At 40.5% G+C, this 19095-nt stretch overlaps 1 protein-coding gene across 1 annotated transcript in view; it reads left to right on the top strand.

Annotated features, from left to right (window-relative positions):
* Positions 1 to 19095, top strand: part of STOX2 (storkhead box 2) — a 71644-nt gene that overhangs the window by 45015 nt on the left and 7534 nt on the right. Inside the window, 2 exon segments of the mRNA XM_009330679.1 lie at positions 9898 to 10050; positions 17295 to 19095. The exon segment at positions 17295 to 19095 is cut by the window's right edge and continues 10 nt beyond it. Coding sequence (XP_009328954.1) covers positions 9898 to 10050; positions 17295 to 19095 — 1954 coding nt within the window.

Here is a 19095-nt window from a genome sequence, read left to right as displayed (position 1 = left end):
CCTTTTCTCCTCTTGAATTTCCCACTGGTGGTGGGGGAAGGGCTGTGGCAAAGGAAGGGAATCCCAGGCCCTGGCTCGGGAGGGCTCAAGGAGGTAAGCAAGTTAATGTGGAGTTTGACAAAGGAGTCTGCGTTCAGCTCCAGCACAATGCGTGTGCAAAGAAAGAAAATGTGATCTTTGCATCATCTGCTTTCTCAGTGTATGATGGAGATCAATCTCAGGCTATGCTGTATTCTGTACTGGTCTATTCGGATGCACATGCGTGCATGGAGTTATACAGAGAGAAGTATATGGTGTATTCGTGCCGTACACTGTCAATAAGGCAGCTTTTGTTTCAGTACCAACTTCTGTCATGTGCTGGGGGGGGAGATGTGGGATGGAGGAACAGAGTAGCTGCCTTGATTGGGAAGTGCATGTGGTATTTTGGCTAGGCCTTCTTCCTCTGAGGTCATGCTACAGTAACATCACTGATGATGGCAGTGCTGGTTTATCCATCAACTTCGGCTCTTCTAAACTTTCTCATTTACATTTTCCCTGCTGCTGCTCTCTCTCTTTTGCTCTCTGCCATGCTTGAGGTATCAGGCACTTCTTGCTGTTCTTAATAGCGATTAAAGGGCTGTGTAATAGTGCTATGAGCTGATGAATTTGAGTAAAGGCATGCCTAGGTGCGTGTGCACACGAGATGTATGTGCACCCTAGGTACATGTGCACGCTCAGTGCATTCTAACGTGTCTCCAGGGCGTCACACGTGCACGACGAATTGTCTCAAAGAGCTTGCAGTTGTATTTGTCTGTTCAGAGTAGTCAAGCTGGTCCTGAGTATATAACTCGGGTTCGAGTGCTAGAGAAATTTGTTAGAGAGAAAGGATATTCGGGTCATGGCATTACCTTTATCTTTCTTTCTTCCTTCTGCCAGTATTTTAACATTGGTGATAGTAGTGTGACTACTGCTGCAAGATTTGTGCATGTGTGTGAAAACAGTACTGCATGCAAAAGCCCAGCCGTTTAGCTTTGCATGAATGTTATCTGGTGCAAAGGAAAAGCAGATCGGAGCTCTCATTTTTTCTTTCAGTAGGTGCCTGTTGTAATTCACTTTAAAGCCCACAGAAATTTTTCTTCTTGCAGTGAGTTTCGTTGCTGTAAAGTGGGTGTGGGCTTAGCAGACAAACAACCAGAGTTTCCGCAGGATGATCCTGAGGGACCCAAACACTGCAAATGCCAAGTTGGATTCATTAGAGGCTTTGTGGCTGATCCTGCAGCCCCAGGGAAAGCAAAACTCCTGTAAAGTTGAGGGAGGATTTCCTGGAATGAGGGCTTTCAGGGAATACAGAAATTGGTGACTGTGCGTATAGCAAAAGCCCAGCTTTTAATGTTGAGATCTTGGCTACTGTTTAACTACAGGTGTAGCAAAGCACCCAGCTTACCTTACACTTGTAAATTAGCCTGTTTATAATATGGCTTTGCTGCATAACAATCGCCATAGACCTGTAAACAAAAGTGATGTTTGTTAGTTGTGTAATCCAGCTATTTACTTACCCTCTTGAAACACATAGTCAAACCCAGCCTAAAATAGGTCTGTTTCACTGCCAGGGTAGCTGTAAGGCTAGGGCTCGCAGCATAGGGAGGTGGTGACCTTTGTATTTAATTGAGTCCTAAACACCTGGTGTGTTCATTTAGGGGAGAACCGAAGAGCACTGCCTGTTCCAGCACAGCACAGGTGAGTCCTGAAGTGCTGTGTTTCAGGAATTTATGGATTGTGTGTGTACTATGCTTCAAACTATTTCAGAGTGCTTAGGATACAGGAACCTTTAAAGAAGTGTCCCACGGCAGCATTCCTTTTTTTGTTTGCCCCTCCGTTTCTGCATACTGGTCTTCTCATTTTGATGACTAGATCACGACTAGAAATAGTTCTTTTGCAGTAAAGGCAATTTAAAATGTTTCCTTCTCTTAAAAGAAAATCCTCAAACAACTAAAAATGTTTCTCCAAAACAGCAGCATCTGTATCTCATCACACACTATTCCTGCGTCCTCTTCTGTGTTTTTGTGATGCTTTAGCTTAGCATATTCTCACCAAGCAAAGGAAAACCTAGCACTGGAGTGAGATCCTGACACAGTGACCTCGTTCTGAGCATTACCTCTTTGTCGGTAGCAGCAGAAGCTGAAGCAGCTCTGCTGGCTCTCGGCACTTGGAGCAGTTTGACATTTTCAGTCTGGCATGGTTTCAGGGCTCACGTTGTTTTGAGCCCAAATGGTGAATGGGGTGATGAAAAATGAGCTTGCAAGAACTTGTCCACTGCTTCTAATTTTTTGATAAACAGTTTGCAGCAGCACAACTTTGATCCAGTTTACAGCAGAGCTGTTTGTTACGTGCAGGTCTGCAGCATTCTTCAGGACTGACAAAGGAGAGTAAATCTTTCTTTTTAATCAATAGAGTAAAAACTGGTAAGTGTCATGCTAAATAGTGAATAATTTAAGAAAATATTGTTCTGTGTAAGTGTGTGCACGCACGTTTGTGCATTTGTGGTTTTGTGTATTGGGGGGCTGTGTATTACATCAGGCAGGTACGTTAGGGGTAAATTTTTTGTCTTGACTAGAGGGTTAAAGCTTTAACTTGTCTTTGCTAATGCATGTAAATAGCTTTCTTGTCCACTTAACGAGGCGGCTGGCTTGTTATCCTCTACAATGCAGCTGGGCACCGTTCCAGAAGCAGAGGCACTTAGTTTCAAAGACAAAGAAGCCAGCGCAGACATAGGGAGAAACCTGGAACGTTGCGCCGTGGATTTTTTCAGAGCGATGACTCATTTCAGTTCACAAAGGATTCTGGGCAGGGTAGTGAGAAGTCAGGTTGGCTGATCCATTCCTATGACTTCACTTTGCAGAGAGCCAGGGAGAAGAGGAGTGACACTGCAGAATCCTGAGGCACTGCAGTGGAGAGGTGCTTTGCGAAGACTGTGAGTGCCTTTGGAACAGGGGGTGGTGTCAGAACGTGATTCCAGCCGTTCCGTGGAAATAGGGCAAAAGGAGAGAGATGTTTTCAAAACACTGTGTGGGAGTTATATTTGTAGTCCCCTTTAGATTCTCTACCTCCACCTCCCCTGTCATTTCTTAACCATTTATTTCTCGTACTTATGTGAGAATTGTGTGAAATAGCATTCCTTTCAGTGGACCTGCATAGATACTACATTCTTTTTTATTTTCTGGAAGCCCCTATTTCCTGCTTTAAGAGGTGGGTGTTTAGCATGTTACTGCCTAAAAGCATGCTTTGTTTTTTCTTCTTTCAGGTCCTGTGGCGCTGACCTATGCTGCAACCAGCCAGCTTCCACAGTGATATAAAGCCCCAGTATGCACATTGCTGTTACATCACAGCTACTTTGGATACTGTACTGGAGCATGGAACCAGACCATAGGGGTTCAGGTAAGTCCCCCTTTTTTAACATATTGTGTGCCAGGAATATAGACGTGGACATTTATTAAAAGATGCATTTGAAAAATATTGTTTGAGGAAACACATTCTAAAGCACACAATATATTAAAAAAACACAGTCCCACCCTCCTCCTTCCCAGTATAAGCAATGCCACCAAAATCTCCTCAACTGAATCCTCTGGGAAAGTTCCGTGCTCCAGCAGAAACTTTTTATGATCATAGTGGTAACACGTGCTGGGATATCACTTTGGGATCAGGAGGCAGCTGGCCACAGGACATGAACAAAGAAAAGGAAATTTAAATCACAGGAAATACGCAGGATGAATGCATGTAAGACTAGTCTGCTGACTGTGGGCAATTTAGCACCTGTTTCTGAAAGTTAGTGCCACTTGGACCATGCTTTCAGCTGGATCCGAATGATTAAAAAGATCAGTTTACATGGCTGAAGTTAATAACTGGCAAGGGACTAGAACTTTGTTCAGAGGCCAGTGTTTGTCATATGATTGGTCATTATTAAGGTTGCTGTGTTTTCTTCAGGCTGGTTAGAATTGGAGTGGTCACATTGCCAGGTCACATTCTTAAAGCGTTCATGATCTGTATCTGCAAGGGAAAGTATGTTCTGGTGTGCATGCATTTCAGAGGTGCAGAAAGAGCTTGCTGGTTAGCAAATGTCTTATTGCGTTTGTCGAGCCTTTGTTTAAGCTGCTCTTAAACAGGAATAAATGGACAATCTTTAGTGTGTTTTTTTTCTTGTTATCAGTCATCTGATATCTATAACTGTCTAGTAAACACAACCTGCAGCTTTGTTCATAAAATACTCCAGAAAGTGTGGTTTAAAAGGAGGATTTAGCTATGGCTGAGAACAGCGCAAGCAACACACCTTCTAATTTTCTTTATTTCAGATTTTGCCAGTAAAATGTGTTCTTTTCTGTGTCAGTGTGCTAGTGCAGATCCAAGGTATTTCAGAGTAATCTGGGTAACACCACAGAAATCTGCATATTCTTCCTGTTCCCTCCTGTTTTTTAATGAGATGGAAATGTTGTCTGGCTTAAAATGGCAATTATATATCATTGTTGTGAGTTCACATAAGAAAGGTTTTGTTTGCTATATCCATGTAAGTATTCCATAATTTAGAGTGATTCAGTCACGTTGGGGCTTGGGGGGGAAAAGGGGTAATGTGCAACCCAGGCCAGACATGTAACTTCTTCAGCATCTGTCCCTTCTTTAAGTAAATCTGAAAATGTGCTTCTTCTAGAAGAGGCTTTTCACTTATGGTATTCTTGAAAAAAAGCTATAATGTTCTAGGCTGAAGAGCCCTCTTTTTGCCCATTACCAGTAGTTTTGGTTTTATTAGCTACCTTTTGTTTGAAAAGGACCTTTCTGTAGTTCTTCCCAGAGTGAAATCATAGGTGAGTGTTGACCAGAACAGGCCGTTGGCAAGAAATTTTTTGTAGGGGATTTCTGTTGCAACCACCACTATAATCATGAGGTGCCATGAAGTTACTGTACGCTAGTTCAATGTTTTCTGATTAATAATGTAGTTCTGTAAGCAGCAAAAGTAGTGAAGTCAGATTTCCCTTGACAAGTGTTTTTTGACTGGATTCTCTCCTGTCTAGTGGGACATGGCTATGCCTGAAACTCTGTGCAGATGGAGCGTGCGTAGCAAACACTTGTTTTAGAATCCCTATTGTCTAGTGAGGCTCGACCTCTCTGGCACATGTACGCACACAGACTGTGATTGTTTAAGCCTCATTTCCTGTGGAAACCAGGCTAAAAATCATGTTTAAAGTTTGTCTTGATCCGTAGGAAACAAAAGGTTAAAAAGGTGTTGAGAGGCTGGATGGAGAAGAGAAACAGGGCTTTGGCTTCCTAATCAGAGGGTCTGTTCCCCATTTCAGGGAAATAGCGTGTATAAATTCTAATATAGCGTGGCTTTGCACTGTAATTTCCTTAATTTTCCTTCACAGTGGCTGTACTGAATTGGTTCCATTTATAAGTCAAGAGGTGATTTATCAAACCGTCTTCATGCAAACTTCATGAGACAGGGAGTTTGACTTCCAGGTCACTTCTTTCCAGCAGCAGAATCACTAATAAAAATGCTGTCATCAGTATGTAGTTGATAGTTTAATTGCTGATACATGGTGCAGAATATAGTCTACCTCATTTTCTCCCAAGATGGTGGTACCCAGACTTTCAGAGAACAGAGGCACTAGATAAACTGGCACAGGAAAGGTTCTGGCTGGTGTGGGTTCAGGATGTGTGAATTTTCATTCCCAGCTCTGTTACAGACCATCACTTTCTCATCTGTATGTTAAGGATAGTTATGGTTACCCAGTTTTTCTGAGTTTCTCGAAATCCACTGAAGAAATGTGCTATGTAAGAGCTAAGTTTTTATTTTATGTACTACATAATCTTTTGTTCTAAGTAACAATAATTTTTTTCCCCACAGGGTAGCACTACAAATCCCCAAGGCATAAATGAGGACAAATCCCATTCATTGTTTGTTATGGGCTTAGACATTTTTGAAAATTAAGTGCCACTTAAAACAAGAAGTCTAGAAAACTTTTTTTTTTTAAATTCTTTAGAGAAAGGTTTGGAAAGACACTGCAGAAACAGAGCTAAAACTGTATGTGTGTGTATATATCTCTCTCTCGTATTTAAACAAAACATGCAGTCAGCTGATGAAAACTGCTTTCTGAGTGCCAGTTTTCATTTAATTGGGAACATAAACATATGAAAGTTAAGGATAATAATTTAATGTCAAAAGAAAGCTGCTTGAGACAAGCATCAGTCAGAGCTAACAGGAGCCATATGCTAGATGTTTTATGTAAGTGATGTGGTCCTCAGGAAAAAAAAAAAAGGAAATAGGAAAAGCATATTTGATTTTTTTTAAGCAGATCTTTCCTAAAGAAGTTGTAGTAAACCTTCTGTTCAACAGGCTAAATAGTGTTTATGTGTGTAATTGATGTTAATGTATTAAATCGTAGGTGCAAGGTATTTTCTGTTGTTGTGCATCAATGAAGTTTGTTCACTTAACTATAACCACAGAGTGCTTGTAATTTCCCAGAGCCACAGGATAGTTAAGATAAAACTTGGCAAATTAGTTTGTCAAAATTTGTCAAAAAAAAAACCCTGAGTTGAGGGGGTTTTAGCTTTCTATCACTAGGTCTGCTGAAAGTTTTACAGATGTGTGCTAGCCTTGTTAAACCAAGAGCCAGTAGTTATCTCTAGCAGACAGTTATGGACAACAAGCTGTGGAGGTAATGCTGGCACAACAGAGGTGAAACAAGAGTTCCCTTGTCATAATGGAGAAGGTTGAAAAGCACTCAGTGGAAAAGACTAAGGCTTAACTGGTGATAGTCCCTTACAAAAGAGGAAGAAAGGCTCTCACATAAACCAGTATTTGTTGGCCGTTTCTATAGCATTTAAAGCCATTTAAATTATGATTTTATGGCCAATTATAGTCATCTTTATAGTTAATTAAATGGTTGTTAAGCTCCCAAATACTTGGAAGCAGGATGTATGTTACCCTGGCATACTAACTATAGCATGCTTTGCTAGAGATTTTGTTAATGTTAAGGAACTGATACTGAACGTTTTATATTGATGACTTACGTGAAGTATAGTTAGTATTTCAGTGGAAACTCTTGGCTTGTTCCTGTTGACAAGAGCACAACTGGCAGGAGTCAAATGTGCAGACTGAATGTTTTCTGCACACTAACCTGGAAAAGCAATTCCATGCTGGAGGTCTGCTTTGAAAGGAAAGATTGTGCAAAGTGCAAGGTTACTAAAATCCAGGTGAACTGTATTATTTCTTAACATGTACTTAGCCAGTTTTAAGTTAACAAGTCCTGACTGGGAGTGATCCCAGAGGTTGATCTCTGCAGGCTCTTGGCAGCCAGGAGAGAGGGATGGGTTGCTCCCTGGGGGTGAGCAGAGTAACTGGTTTCAGTTCTTGTCCAATCATCCCTCCTGGGGGCAGCTGGGAGCCTGCAGAGCAAACCTACATAAATTAGCAGCACTTGCTAGGCTTCATGTATAACCCTTCCTGAGTCCTTTTCTCACTTCAAGAAGCTGATTATGGATTGAGGCCCATTCCTTACATCCTAAATATCATTCTCGTTAGCTGTGAGTGGATTGTTCCGGGTGCAAGGGAAAGAAAGAGATCTTCCTCCCACTCTCCCATCCTGGCACCTGCGTAGACAGCAGTGTGAGTGCATGGCTGGGAGTAGGCACAGGGATACTCTTGCCATGGTGCTTTGGTTTAAGAAATTGCCAGGTCTTCGATGATCCAGATAAAACAATTCAGGAAGTTACTGCCCTTCACCTGGATGCCCTGAAAGCTACCCAGGGAGCCCGTTTCAGTGCCTAGTGAAGCTGATAAGGTTAAACCTCAACTGAGGGCAATATATGCCAATCTGTTTGACATTGCACTGAACTGAACTTAGTAGTGCTCACAAGGATACCCATGACATAGATAATCTCTGTGTGAAAGGCAGTAATTTCTTAAATTGCTTAGCTAAATCTGCATAATTCTTACCATAATTCTGATGCTTTTTAGACTTGAAACTAATCATTAAAGAAACTGATCCCCTACACAAAGTGCATGGTGACTGTTGATCGAAGTTGGTAAACTTATATGTCTGGCTGATTACAAAGATTCGTCTATGAACAAGTTTCAGCTGACAGCAGGTATAATTATTAGTAAATAGTAATATAATAACTGTGATGTTCTTTATCCATTCTCAAATGATGAGGGACAAATGGTGTTTGCTCCCAAGTCATGTGAAAGCATGTATCTCACATTTCCCTGTAAGCTGCCTATGTTTTTCTTGATTGCCATTGTCTGTAAAGCACGTGGCAGGAACTTTTCAGGTGTATATGACTAAAAAAAGTCCAGAAAAGGTTATATTTTAAGGTGGTCATTCTGTGGTCAGGTAAGAATGAGGAGGATCTTGGGGTGCACTGTGTTGAAGCTGGAGGAATGCTACTGTGTTGGGATTGCGGCATTGATCTGGGCCAGCCTGATGCAATCAGGAGACAGCATAGCACAAATGTGTATTTTAAATCATTGTTGTGTCTTGGGCAGTGTGTATCACTGTTGTACAACAGATTGTACAGCTGGTGTATTGAAAAATATGGCTCATAAGTCTCACTGAAACACTTATGCAATTTGCTACTCCCACCAATTCTTTTTTTTTCTTTTCAAAGTGCAAGATTAAATGCATTTTGATAATCAGTTTTAGAAACTGCTGTCCCTGTTTAATAGACGTAATAGGAATATAGAATTAAGAGGGCAAATATTAGATCCTCTAAATTGTGGAGGAAAGTTTGAATTTGAATTAATTTCCAGTAATTTGATTCCTGATTTGATCATAAGGTATTGCTCCGTGACAGCAGAAATAGGGTGATCTTCCTGAGATTTCAAAACCATTTAGGTAAAACTTAATCCCTGGCTGTTGACTGACCTATGGCCAGAAAAGGATTTGTAGTCAAGCACCCCTTGTTCTGTCTGTTACTCTTTATTATTCCTTTTCTACTGGCAAAGGAAATCTTTTAGCCTGCTGCCTCCCTCTATTTGAGATCATTGGGGAACTGTTACCACTTCAAGAAGAGGTACAGAGCAGAATCTAAAAGCATTTCTGTATTTATATAAAGTATGTTAAAATGCACATGTATGTGTGTATTTGTGTAGTCATGCTAGTATTACCAAATTGTAATTTCTCCTGTAACTTTCATTTTGAAGATCTTTCAGTGATTTTTTAAGTATGGGTTAATGAATTATTTTTAAAGACAACATGAGCAAAGTTACAACAAAGTTAATTGTCAGGCCATCCTGGAACCATTAAAATGTCTCTTCTAAAAAATATGTAGTCCATACAAAGACATTTGACATGTACATACAGGAAGGGTTTATTCAGGGTATCAATCTTAAGGTGTTTGATGCTTTTGTGCCTCTAAAGAGTGTTCTGCGCTTTATCAGCTGAGTGAAAATGTTATTCATTAACTTAGCAAGATTTTTTTCTGATCTTTGTTAGTATTAAGAAAAAATATTCTATCAAGTGGAAATGGTGGGTGATCCATACCGCTAGCCTTTGAAAGGGGAGTGAAATCTCCCCTTTTATGTCCAGAGAAATACATGCAACTATTTTGTTTGTGTAGTTACCTAGCAGGATATTCAAGCACAAGGTTTTGCAACCATAGGTGCTAATCTGTGGGCATTTTTCTGAATCTGTCTATTGCACCCTTTGAGAAACTATGTCTGCATAGTGTATATCTGCCATTTTCCAAAGTTCGCCATGTCTAAGTTTTGAAATAAGCTGTTGGATGGTTCTCCATTGTAAGAGTTTTATCCCCAGCTCAGTACAAAGACTAGAGCTGTGCACATCTTCTCCGATTGTATCTCTACGTCCTTGTTCTAAGAGCAGATTTTTAAACAAAAAGCTTCATTGCACATCTGTTGTCTTTTTACAGGTGATGTATCACCCATCAGCATGTCTCCCATCAGTCAGTCACAGTTTATTCCACTTGGGGAAATCCTTTGCCTGGCCATCTCAGCAATGAACTCTGCCCGAAAACAAGTCACACAAGAAGCACTAATGGAACACCTAACAACGTGCTTCCCAGGTAACTGGACATTAATAAATCATTGGTCAGATGGGCGCATGTCTGTAAAAGGGCAGTTAAAGAATCCCCAATCCCTACCCAAAAGGTTGCATATCTTTTTGGCTTACTTAAAAGAGGGAGTTTCCGTGTTCGGTAGTCTTTTTCTTCACTCCTCTGGATGGGAATGTTGATTCATCCTGAGATGCTACCCAAAAGTAAAAGGAGGCTTTAGGGTTCTAATCTTATAACCTTTTCTCTATTCTTAAACATACAGATAATTGAGTTTTCTTTGACGGGGCTATTCATGTGAGATGCATTTTGCAGGGTTAATTCCTGACTTCATGTAAATATTAAAAATTACTCGAGGTACTAAACAGCTAACTGTATTGGCTTGTTTCTTTTTTCAGGCTGGTATCAGAATAAGCTTGTTTGTGATTTTTCTCACAAAATAACCTTCTTTATCATCATAGTCAAAAGAGTTTAGGACTTCTTTAGTAGTTACGGAGAACAAAGTATGTATCATAACCAGAGCAGACTTATTCCACCTTGCGGCTTTCAAACCAGTTGTAAGCTAACTCATAAGAGCTCTGCTGACATCATTCGACCAGTTCAAGTGTCATTGTCCAGTCTCCAGAGAGAGAACCTCATGAAGGTCTGTGTGTAGAGCATTCTCTCTCAAAGAGCAGATTTCCCACATACTGCATGTCTTCCTTCGCCTAGGACAGGCTCTCAAAACTGGTGTGGCCTGATGTAAGTAATAGAGTCCAATGACGATGATGTGCCTGCTTCAGGGAGAGGTTATATTTAAACTGAAAGGAGGTTGTCAGCCTGGTTTCTGGGGGTTTTCAGAGCCTTCTTGAACACAGTTCTGGCTTTTGCTTCTGTACTGCCCTTGCTTGAAAAATCTTTAAATCTTTTTTTTTTTTTTTAAACTTGACCACTCTCTCCATGACTAAAAGGGTTGGAGAGCCATAGATTCACTCGCTGTGCTCGTAAATGCTGTTGTACTGTTCCGAAGATATTCTTGTCAGCATTTGATAATGTTTATTAAATGGTAAAATGAAAATGTCTTGGATTAAAGATACTGTAACATCAAAAAAAGGAAACCTATATTAAGAATGTACTCTTGAATATGCTGCTTCCCTACTGGCAGTCTGTATCTGGAGTTGGTGAATCATGCAAAATGCATCTTGTAGAGACATCTACAAGTGTGGTATAAAAGCATTGGGCAGAGGTTTACTGCTCAAGAGAGCACAACTTTTTCACTTGTGCTTTCTATGATTCTGGGCAAGATGTTTAACTATTCTGTGCCCGAGTGTACAATTCTCTAAACTGGTTGAGAAACTTCTCTATTGTACCTCTTTTACAGTTGTAAAAAGCAGCTAATTAAAAATGCTTCAGTAGGAAAACTCCTGATGCGTCTGCCTCATCTAGGCAGCCTGACCATGACCATGTTTTGATGTCTTGAATTTTTTTGCTTACATTTCAGAGCAAGAGTTACTTAAAGCCTTGAAGGTTACATGGCTTTTGCTATAACTGGTACTAAGTTCTGAGATTTTAAAATATAATTCTGGATTGAGAGCTGTGTTTGGAATAAACAATTCTGTCTGATATTTAATAATTGCACTTTGGAAAAAATTACTGCAAGTTTATTTTGTAAATACTGACTTTCTGTCCCAATTTGTGGTTTTGTTTATCAGGGGTTTTCTTCAGTATGCTTGGCTGATTTTGAAAATAGTGATAAAAGTTGTAACGCATAGCATGCAAAGGCGGCAAAGTTCACAATTATAATTCCAGTTTAATTCATTTTGATGATTTTTTTCCCAAGTCGTGTTTTCTTTATAGCTATGTAGAAGAGTATAGCTGTATGGAAGAGTTCCGTAGATTGAAAGTGTTTTTCCAATGATTCTATCAATATTTTTATATAAACATTATTTCATGGTGGAAATGATAATTCATTGGTGGCATCCCTTGGGTTTCCTGGGAGCATGATTATCAGTTGACTTGGTGTGTTATGCTATTCTTGCTAGACAGAACCACACATCAAAAATAATTCAACAGGCTGGATTATTTTGTAGACTCTGCTCAGAAGAAGCCTGAGGCAAGTTAGCACACAGTCTCTTGCTGCCTCTTTTTTCCACTAGCCATGAACATGTGCATTTCTCAAGTCTGAGATTAAAAAAAGGAGGGCCTTGTTTCTCCTACCTCACTTCCCAAAACGTAAAGAAAATTATCTGGAAAAAAAATAATCCACCATTTGTTGTCCAATTTTTTTCCCCTCTCTAGAGAAATGCCTTTCTCTCCCAGCCATGACATGTTTAACATAGCAAACATACATGTCCTCTCAGTGTATGAGGATTATCCAAAAATTTTGTCCTTTCCAATAAACAGAACCTCTTCTTGTGCTGAGCGATATTTTTCACTTGTCTACCCAAACTCTCTCATAAATCAGCCGTGGCTTTTTGAGCCCTTGTATTCACTGTGGCTATTTTAAAATATCTGATGTCCTCCTATAGTCTGATAGTTTATTTCTCCTAATTAAGTGCTGATGCTCTGAGAGAGAGGAGAGCATTACCAGTGTAGATGTATCTGTCATTGTCACATAGCCTCTCTGTATCTCACCCTGTAGCAGCACTTGTCTGCCTGTGTTGTTTGTGTTTTAATGAACAGATGCTTCACTGCGTTTCATGGCGTGTATAAATTTCCTAAGACCCCAGATGCTATTCTCAAACTGCCTAAGAATAATAAATCTCTTTCCTCAGTGCAGGATCTTACACTTGCAGTCTAGCCCTCTAGTTTGCTGAGCCGTTGTGCAGGCATAAATCTGGGCCATGGCTCTATCTGAAATAAGGTATGCTAATTATTTATAACATCACATAGCAACCACTCCACATCCTTAACTAGTATTTCATGAGCCAATCAGAGTATTTCTTTTATCCCTTGTTAAGCCTTAGCATCAGCTCAGGAGAAAATCATTTTAGCAGATTTAACACCATTTAAATACTACTTCAGATGTATTTTTCATGAATTTATTTTATTGAGAAAGTTTGTAATGATAATGCACATCTTATTTGTGGCTTTTGTTATTTGTCAGGTTTTTAAAAAAGCAAGAGGGCTCCTGCTGCACGTGCTCCCATTATTCTAACTTAGAATTAAACAATGAGATGTTTGTACAGCCCTACTTTAGAATTTATTGACCATGGTTTAAATCCCGTACATTAAATGTAAATCTTTGAAATCCAGTATAAGGAGCTAAGAATGTAACCTCTGTTCCTGCAGCCAGACCCTCTTATCTGTATGAACCTGGCAGAAGGAAACATCAAGCCTTAGTCTATGCTGCCTTTAGTAAGGACTTTGTCCTTTTTTTTTTTTCCTCCCTTCCAATTTTGTCCATGTACTTCTTAAAATCATTTTAAGGTGTTCAAAATTTCAGTGTAGAAAATACGTGTGTATTGGGCTGCGTTGCTTTTGAAGCAAACAGTTTTCTGAAAGCTGGCAAATTCCTCTGACATTCGCCTTCATAACTGTTCACTCTTTAAATATGTGAAATGTATATGTAGCACTTAAGTGTCTTACATTAACTGAGTTCACTCTAGGTCAGAGTTCTTTGTGAACAGCAAACAAGACATAATCTTCTGTCTGGAAGCTCAGTGGATGGCATAGTAGACTCTCTTGAGGTGCAGAAAATGTACATGTCTGATGATTCAGTGTCCAGACAGTTTCTGCTTTTGAATTATTAAACCACTACATAATCTTAACACCACTGCTGTCATGCAATATTTTACATACTAGAGTCTCTAAACTACTGGGTTTTTTCCTCTTGTTCCTATTTAACGGAGGAAGGGAGACCATAAGGAAACTTCTGGCTGCAGTGGGGTAGGTTACATATAGACATGATGTGGGCAGGTTGCTGTAAAAAGAAAAGTCTTGAGAAAGCCAGGAAATCTGTATTTAAAATAGCAACAATGGGAGCCGGAGTAGTGTTATTGCTCCTGTCCACCATGCAGGAAAGCCTAATTCAAGTTTGGGTCTGTTTCTGCTTTTGTAAGTACCTGAAAGAGAACTGAACAAAACCCATGCTAGCATTAGCTGGCAATGCTGAGCTCCAAAAGATCTGCATCTGCCATCGTCACTGCTGGCTTAGTGAACCACAGGGATGTACTGTATGCTGGGAGTGATAAAAGTGATAGTCTCCAATTCCAGAGAGAAGGCGGCTGACACAATTAACTTTACAGCATCATTGACTGCCCAGGCACGCTAATTTTTTTTTTCTTGGTGTTTATCTGCACATTCTCTATTCACAGGACTTAGTCAATTAATGTAACTATTGTGCATCCAGTGTTTAGAGACTCATTTACCCAACATATTGTAGTCATTATGGTTTACTGGGTGAAAAATAAATATTATTATTTTTACCAAGTATTTGCAGTGCATTTTTGCCTAAGTTAGTGTAAAACATCAGAAGATCCATTTCAATCTCTTCCCCTAACTTTTCTGTAAACTCCCAGGAGAATGTTTTCCTCTCTTTTATTTTTGTTCTGATGTTTTTGAAACAGTATGTTAAAAAAAGTCTTTAAGTAAAACAAGGATGAAGAACCAAGTTCTTGCAGACAAAGATAGGTATGCGTTGAGGTATTTGCATCTAAGCTCCTGGAAAATGCAAGGGATCAGTCAGGTTATTTATGTAGAGGCAAGAAGAGAGAGTGGTTGCCGCACAGCAAGTGCATCTCAGTTGGACCGGGATTGGACCCTGCAGTGCATTTTCAGCACAGGATGGAGAAGCGTGTGAACTTGAGTTTGGGGTCATCCACTTCTTTTGGTGATGCAAGGCATAATGTAAAAGAGGTGGTGTTACCCAAGCAGACATAGCAGCTCCACCGTGGGAAAGAAGAGGTTCGATGATGACCACTGGTTGTTACAGGAATTGAAATCACTCTTCGTGTTCCTGTGCTTTACTGAAAGCTCGTGTGGAGGGCAGCCTGCTCTCCAGTTGCCGCTGCCTCACAATCTAGAGGAGGCTCAGCATATTGTTTACTTCAGTCCAGAGAGATTCAGGACTCTGGGCTAGGGAGGGGTAGTCCGTTTTTCCCCTGGCTGTCTGGATTTCAGCTTTTCCCATCTGTTGCTATTTCTGGCATGTTTGCTCATCCAGCAATTCTGGGGGTCTTTGTGATAATCCTAGGGAGAGTAACATAAATTGTGGACACCCACATCAAAAGGGGAGAAAACACACATTCCTGATTCTCCCTTTCATTTGTGTATTCTTTCCAATTTTCAGTCTCATTTATTCTCTCAAATTACAGCCTTTCTTTACCTCTTTTACTTCCTGTGTCTGGATCGGCCCCCATCTTTCAGCTCTGTGGACTGCACATGAAATGTATTTACTGCCCCCATGTACTTCTCCCTGGCACCTTCTCTGTTGTCACTGCTTTCACTCATGTGTCCATGTTATTCCTAACACTTTGCTGTTTCTATTGTAAGATTTTTAGTTACAGATACTACTGGATGTGAGCAGTATGGTCATGTCTCTAAATTCAAACAGCATTCAAAGCCAGACGTAAGAATACTTATGTTGTCTGCAACCCAGTAGCAAGGAAGAGGGTGAGTTAGGGAATTAGTACAACTTCTCTATTTCTTGTCGCTAATCTTTTGACGGGGTGTTGGTCATAGTGCCAGAGCCCTTGCTGTCCTCCTCATGTTTGCTAACACAAGGAGATCAGTGAGCTTATAGGCTCCAGCCTTTGACATGTGGGAGAAGAGTTAGTGACCAGACGCTACGTGCTACTGAAGATACTGTGTTTGTGCCAGGTACACCTGGTTGAGATTTTTCCGTGAAGTATTTTTGTAAAAAGCATATACTTTGTTGAAATGTTTTTGCATGCGTGATTCCATGGAATTTCTGTTCTTGCAGATAGTCAGTTTGACTTGACAAGGCCCTGACCAACCTGATCTAAGTTGGCCTGGCTATGAGTAGGGGTGTTGACCAGATGACTTCATGAGGTCCCTTCCAACCTGAGTTACTCTCTGATTCTAATTTTTTTTTTCTAAATTAATTTTGTTGAAAAGAACACTAAGACCCAGAGTAAATAATAGTAACTTTTTTAGTTTAAAATAGACCATCCAAACTTTTGAACAAAATTTCTCTAGTTCTAAAAATGTCAACCAGGTCAGTACCCAGCATTAAGTTAAAATTAAAATGCCTTTTAGTTCAACGAAATATATTGATTAAGATAGCTTTTTCCACTGAAAATTTTGAAGGATTTTTATTTCTTATTCAGCATAAACAGATTTTTTTTTTTTAAACCAGCTTGTGAACTACATCTCTTGTTTCCTTAGCTCTAGATGGAACTTACTCCTATGCACAGCATGCTAACTTGGTATTTTATCTAATAAAGTATTGAAGACTTGGTCTTGCACCACTGAACCCAGCAGGAGTACTGGTAGTGGGAAGGACCAAGCTCACAATGCCAAGTCTACCATGTGGCTAATGTGCATTGATGCAGGGTTGTCATACTTGTCCCTCTCTCAGTATGTGATATATGCACTTCGGTGGTGTCCCTCACATCTCGCATGAAAGGCAGGGAACTCTGAGAAGCAAATTTTTAGGAGCTAAATCTGTAACTTCCAGCATAGTGGAAAAGTCTGTTTGGGTAAGATGAACAATCATTCAAGACGTGTCTTTTTTGGAGCAGCTGATGTAGTTGAAACATGTTTTAATGAGAGAGCAAGTCAGTTCAATCAAGTTTGTGATACAGGGGCAGTTTGGGGGAATGCTTTTTTTTCTGTGTAGTATTCTTCTGTGGAAAAAGAACTTAGGCATCCAAAGTAACAAATAACCACTGTTTTATACATCACTGGGCATTATAATAAATAGTTCTGGTGAATTGGGATATAAATATTTAGTTGGAAGAAGAATAAAAGCGAAATGTTTTCCCTGACACCCTTTGACTTCCAGTGATTCCATCTTGTAGCTTAAGGTCACCTGCGCAATGGAAGTGACTAGAAGTTTTTTCCTTTTTTTTTTTAAACACTCCATTAATGGCCTCCTTTCTATTTAATTAATAATTGATATGTCTGAAGTGTAGGAGATAAGTGGAAAAACAAACAGACAAGAGAATGCCTAACAAAGTGTTTTACTGGAGTTGTTTGTTCAGCATATTCCAGCTTGCACATTGGAAAAAACAGATTTTTGTTGGGGAGGGAGGAGCCAGAGAGTCCTGCACAGTTTTATGCACTCCCTGATATGTGTTTACTGTCATTTCTAGGAGTTCCAACACCCAGTCCAGAAATCCTTCGACATACCTTGAATATGCTTGTACGGGAGAGGAAAATATACCCAACTCCGGATGGTTATTTCATTGTAACCCCACAGACGTACTTTATAACACCATCTCTCATAAGAACTAACAGTAAATGGTACCATTTGGATGAGAGGATACCTGACAGGTCTCAATGTACCTCTCCGCAACAAGGAACTATAACTCCCTCCACCTCGGGATGCGTCAGGGACCGAACACTACCCAAAAACCACTGCGACTCCTGCCATTGTTGCAGAGAAGATATGCACAGCATGCATGCATCTACCCTACAGAGGAAATCAGCAAAAGACTGTAAAGACTCATACTGTCCTCCTTCATTATGTCAGGTCCCACCTACTGAGAAAAGTAAAAGTACTGTCAATTTTTCTTACAAAGCAGAGACACTCACAAAGCCTAAGGATGTAGAAAAGCAGTCTAAGAAATTTGGACTCAAATTATTCCGATTAAGTTTTAAGAAGGACAAGACAAAACAGTTGGCAAATTTCTCTGCCCAGTTTCCTCCAGAGGAGTGGCCGCTAAGGGACGAGGACACTCCTACCACTATACCTAGAGAGGTAGAAATGGAGATTATCAGGCGCATTAACCCAGACTTGACTGTGGAAAATGTCATGAGGCACACTGCACTAATGAAGAAACTTGAAGAAGAAAAAGCTCAACGAAGCAAAGCAGGATCTTCAGCTCACCACAGTGGACGAAGTAAAAAGAGCAGGAATCACAGAAAGTCTCATGGGAAATCGAGGTCACACAGCAAGACTCGGGTGTCCAAAGGAGACCCATCAGATGGCTCTCATTTGGATATACCTGCTGAAAGGGAGTATGAGTTCTATGATCCCTTGACTCGATCCCCACGGGAAGGCTGTTTTATAATAGAACACAAGGGAGATAATTTTATAATGCACAGCAATCCTAATATGATTGAATCTCACTTTCCCATGACACCGGAGTGGGATGTGTCTGGTGAGCTGGCCAAAAGAAGAACTGAAATGCCTTTTCCTGAACCTTCCAGGGGAAGCTCCCACTCCAAGGTCCATCGGAGCCACAGCCATACACAGGATAGAAGATCGAGGAATGAGCGGTCCAGTAAGGCTAAAGAAAGGTCTAGATCCATGGATAACTCCAAGGGACCTCTGGGCTCAGCTACTTTAGGCACACCTGAAGATATAGGTGAAGGCTGTAGCCCAGATGACCAAACAACTAGCCAAACTTATATTGACGATAGTACCTTAAGGCCATCTCAGTCGCTCAGTCATCAAAGGGCTCTGATTTCATCTGCAAGCTACAAAGAGACTTGCATCCCTGAAATAGCTAGTGGCAGTGTAGAAACCCCCAGTTCTTGTAGCCTACTGGAACAAAGCAAGCCTACAGAGAATTTGCCATCATATAGCGAGCTCAACTCCTGCACAACAAAATCCGCAGTCGATGACTATTTTCAGTGCAACACATCCAGTGAGACTGTGCTTACTGCTCCGTCACCACTGGGAAAGAATAAAGAGGATCATGACACACTGACAGGGACAGATGGGCTCAAAAAAATGACTCCCGCAGAAAGACAGTCTCAACATATTGCTAGGGAGCCTGGGGTACACAAAGAGGAGTCCCCAAAGGGCGCAAGCAGTGGTTCAGTGGTTGCTGGCCAAACTCCAGAGGTGATCGCAAATGGGCGGCTGGTTCAACACCATAGCGCTGAATCAAGCAGCCTTGATAAAAGGAAAGAAATATTTAGCAAGGATACACTCTTTAAACCTCT

This window comes from Pygoscelis adeliae, unplaced genomic scaffold, assembly GCF_000699105.1.
Source record: "Pygoscelis adeliae isolate BGI_AS28 unplaced genomic scaffold, ASM69910v1 Scaffold167, whole genome shotgun sequence".
Lineage (NCBI taxonomy): Eukaryota > Metazoa > Chordata > Aves > Sphenisciformes > Spheniscidae > Pygoscelis > Pygoscelis adeliae.
This window is presented reverse-complemented; position numbering and strand designations above follow the sequence as displayed.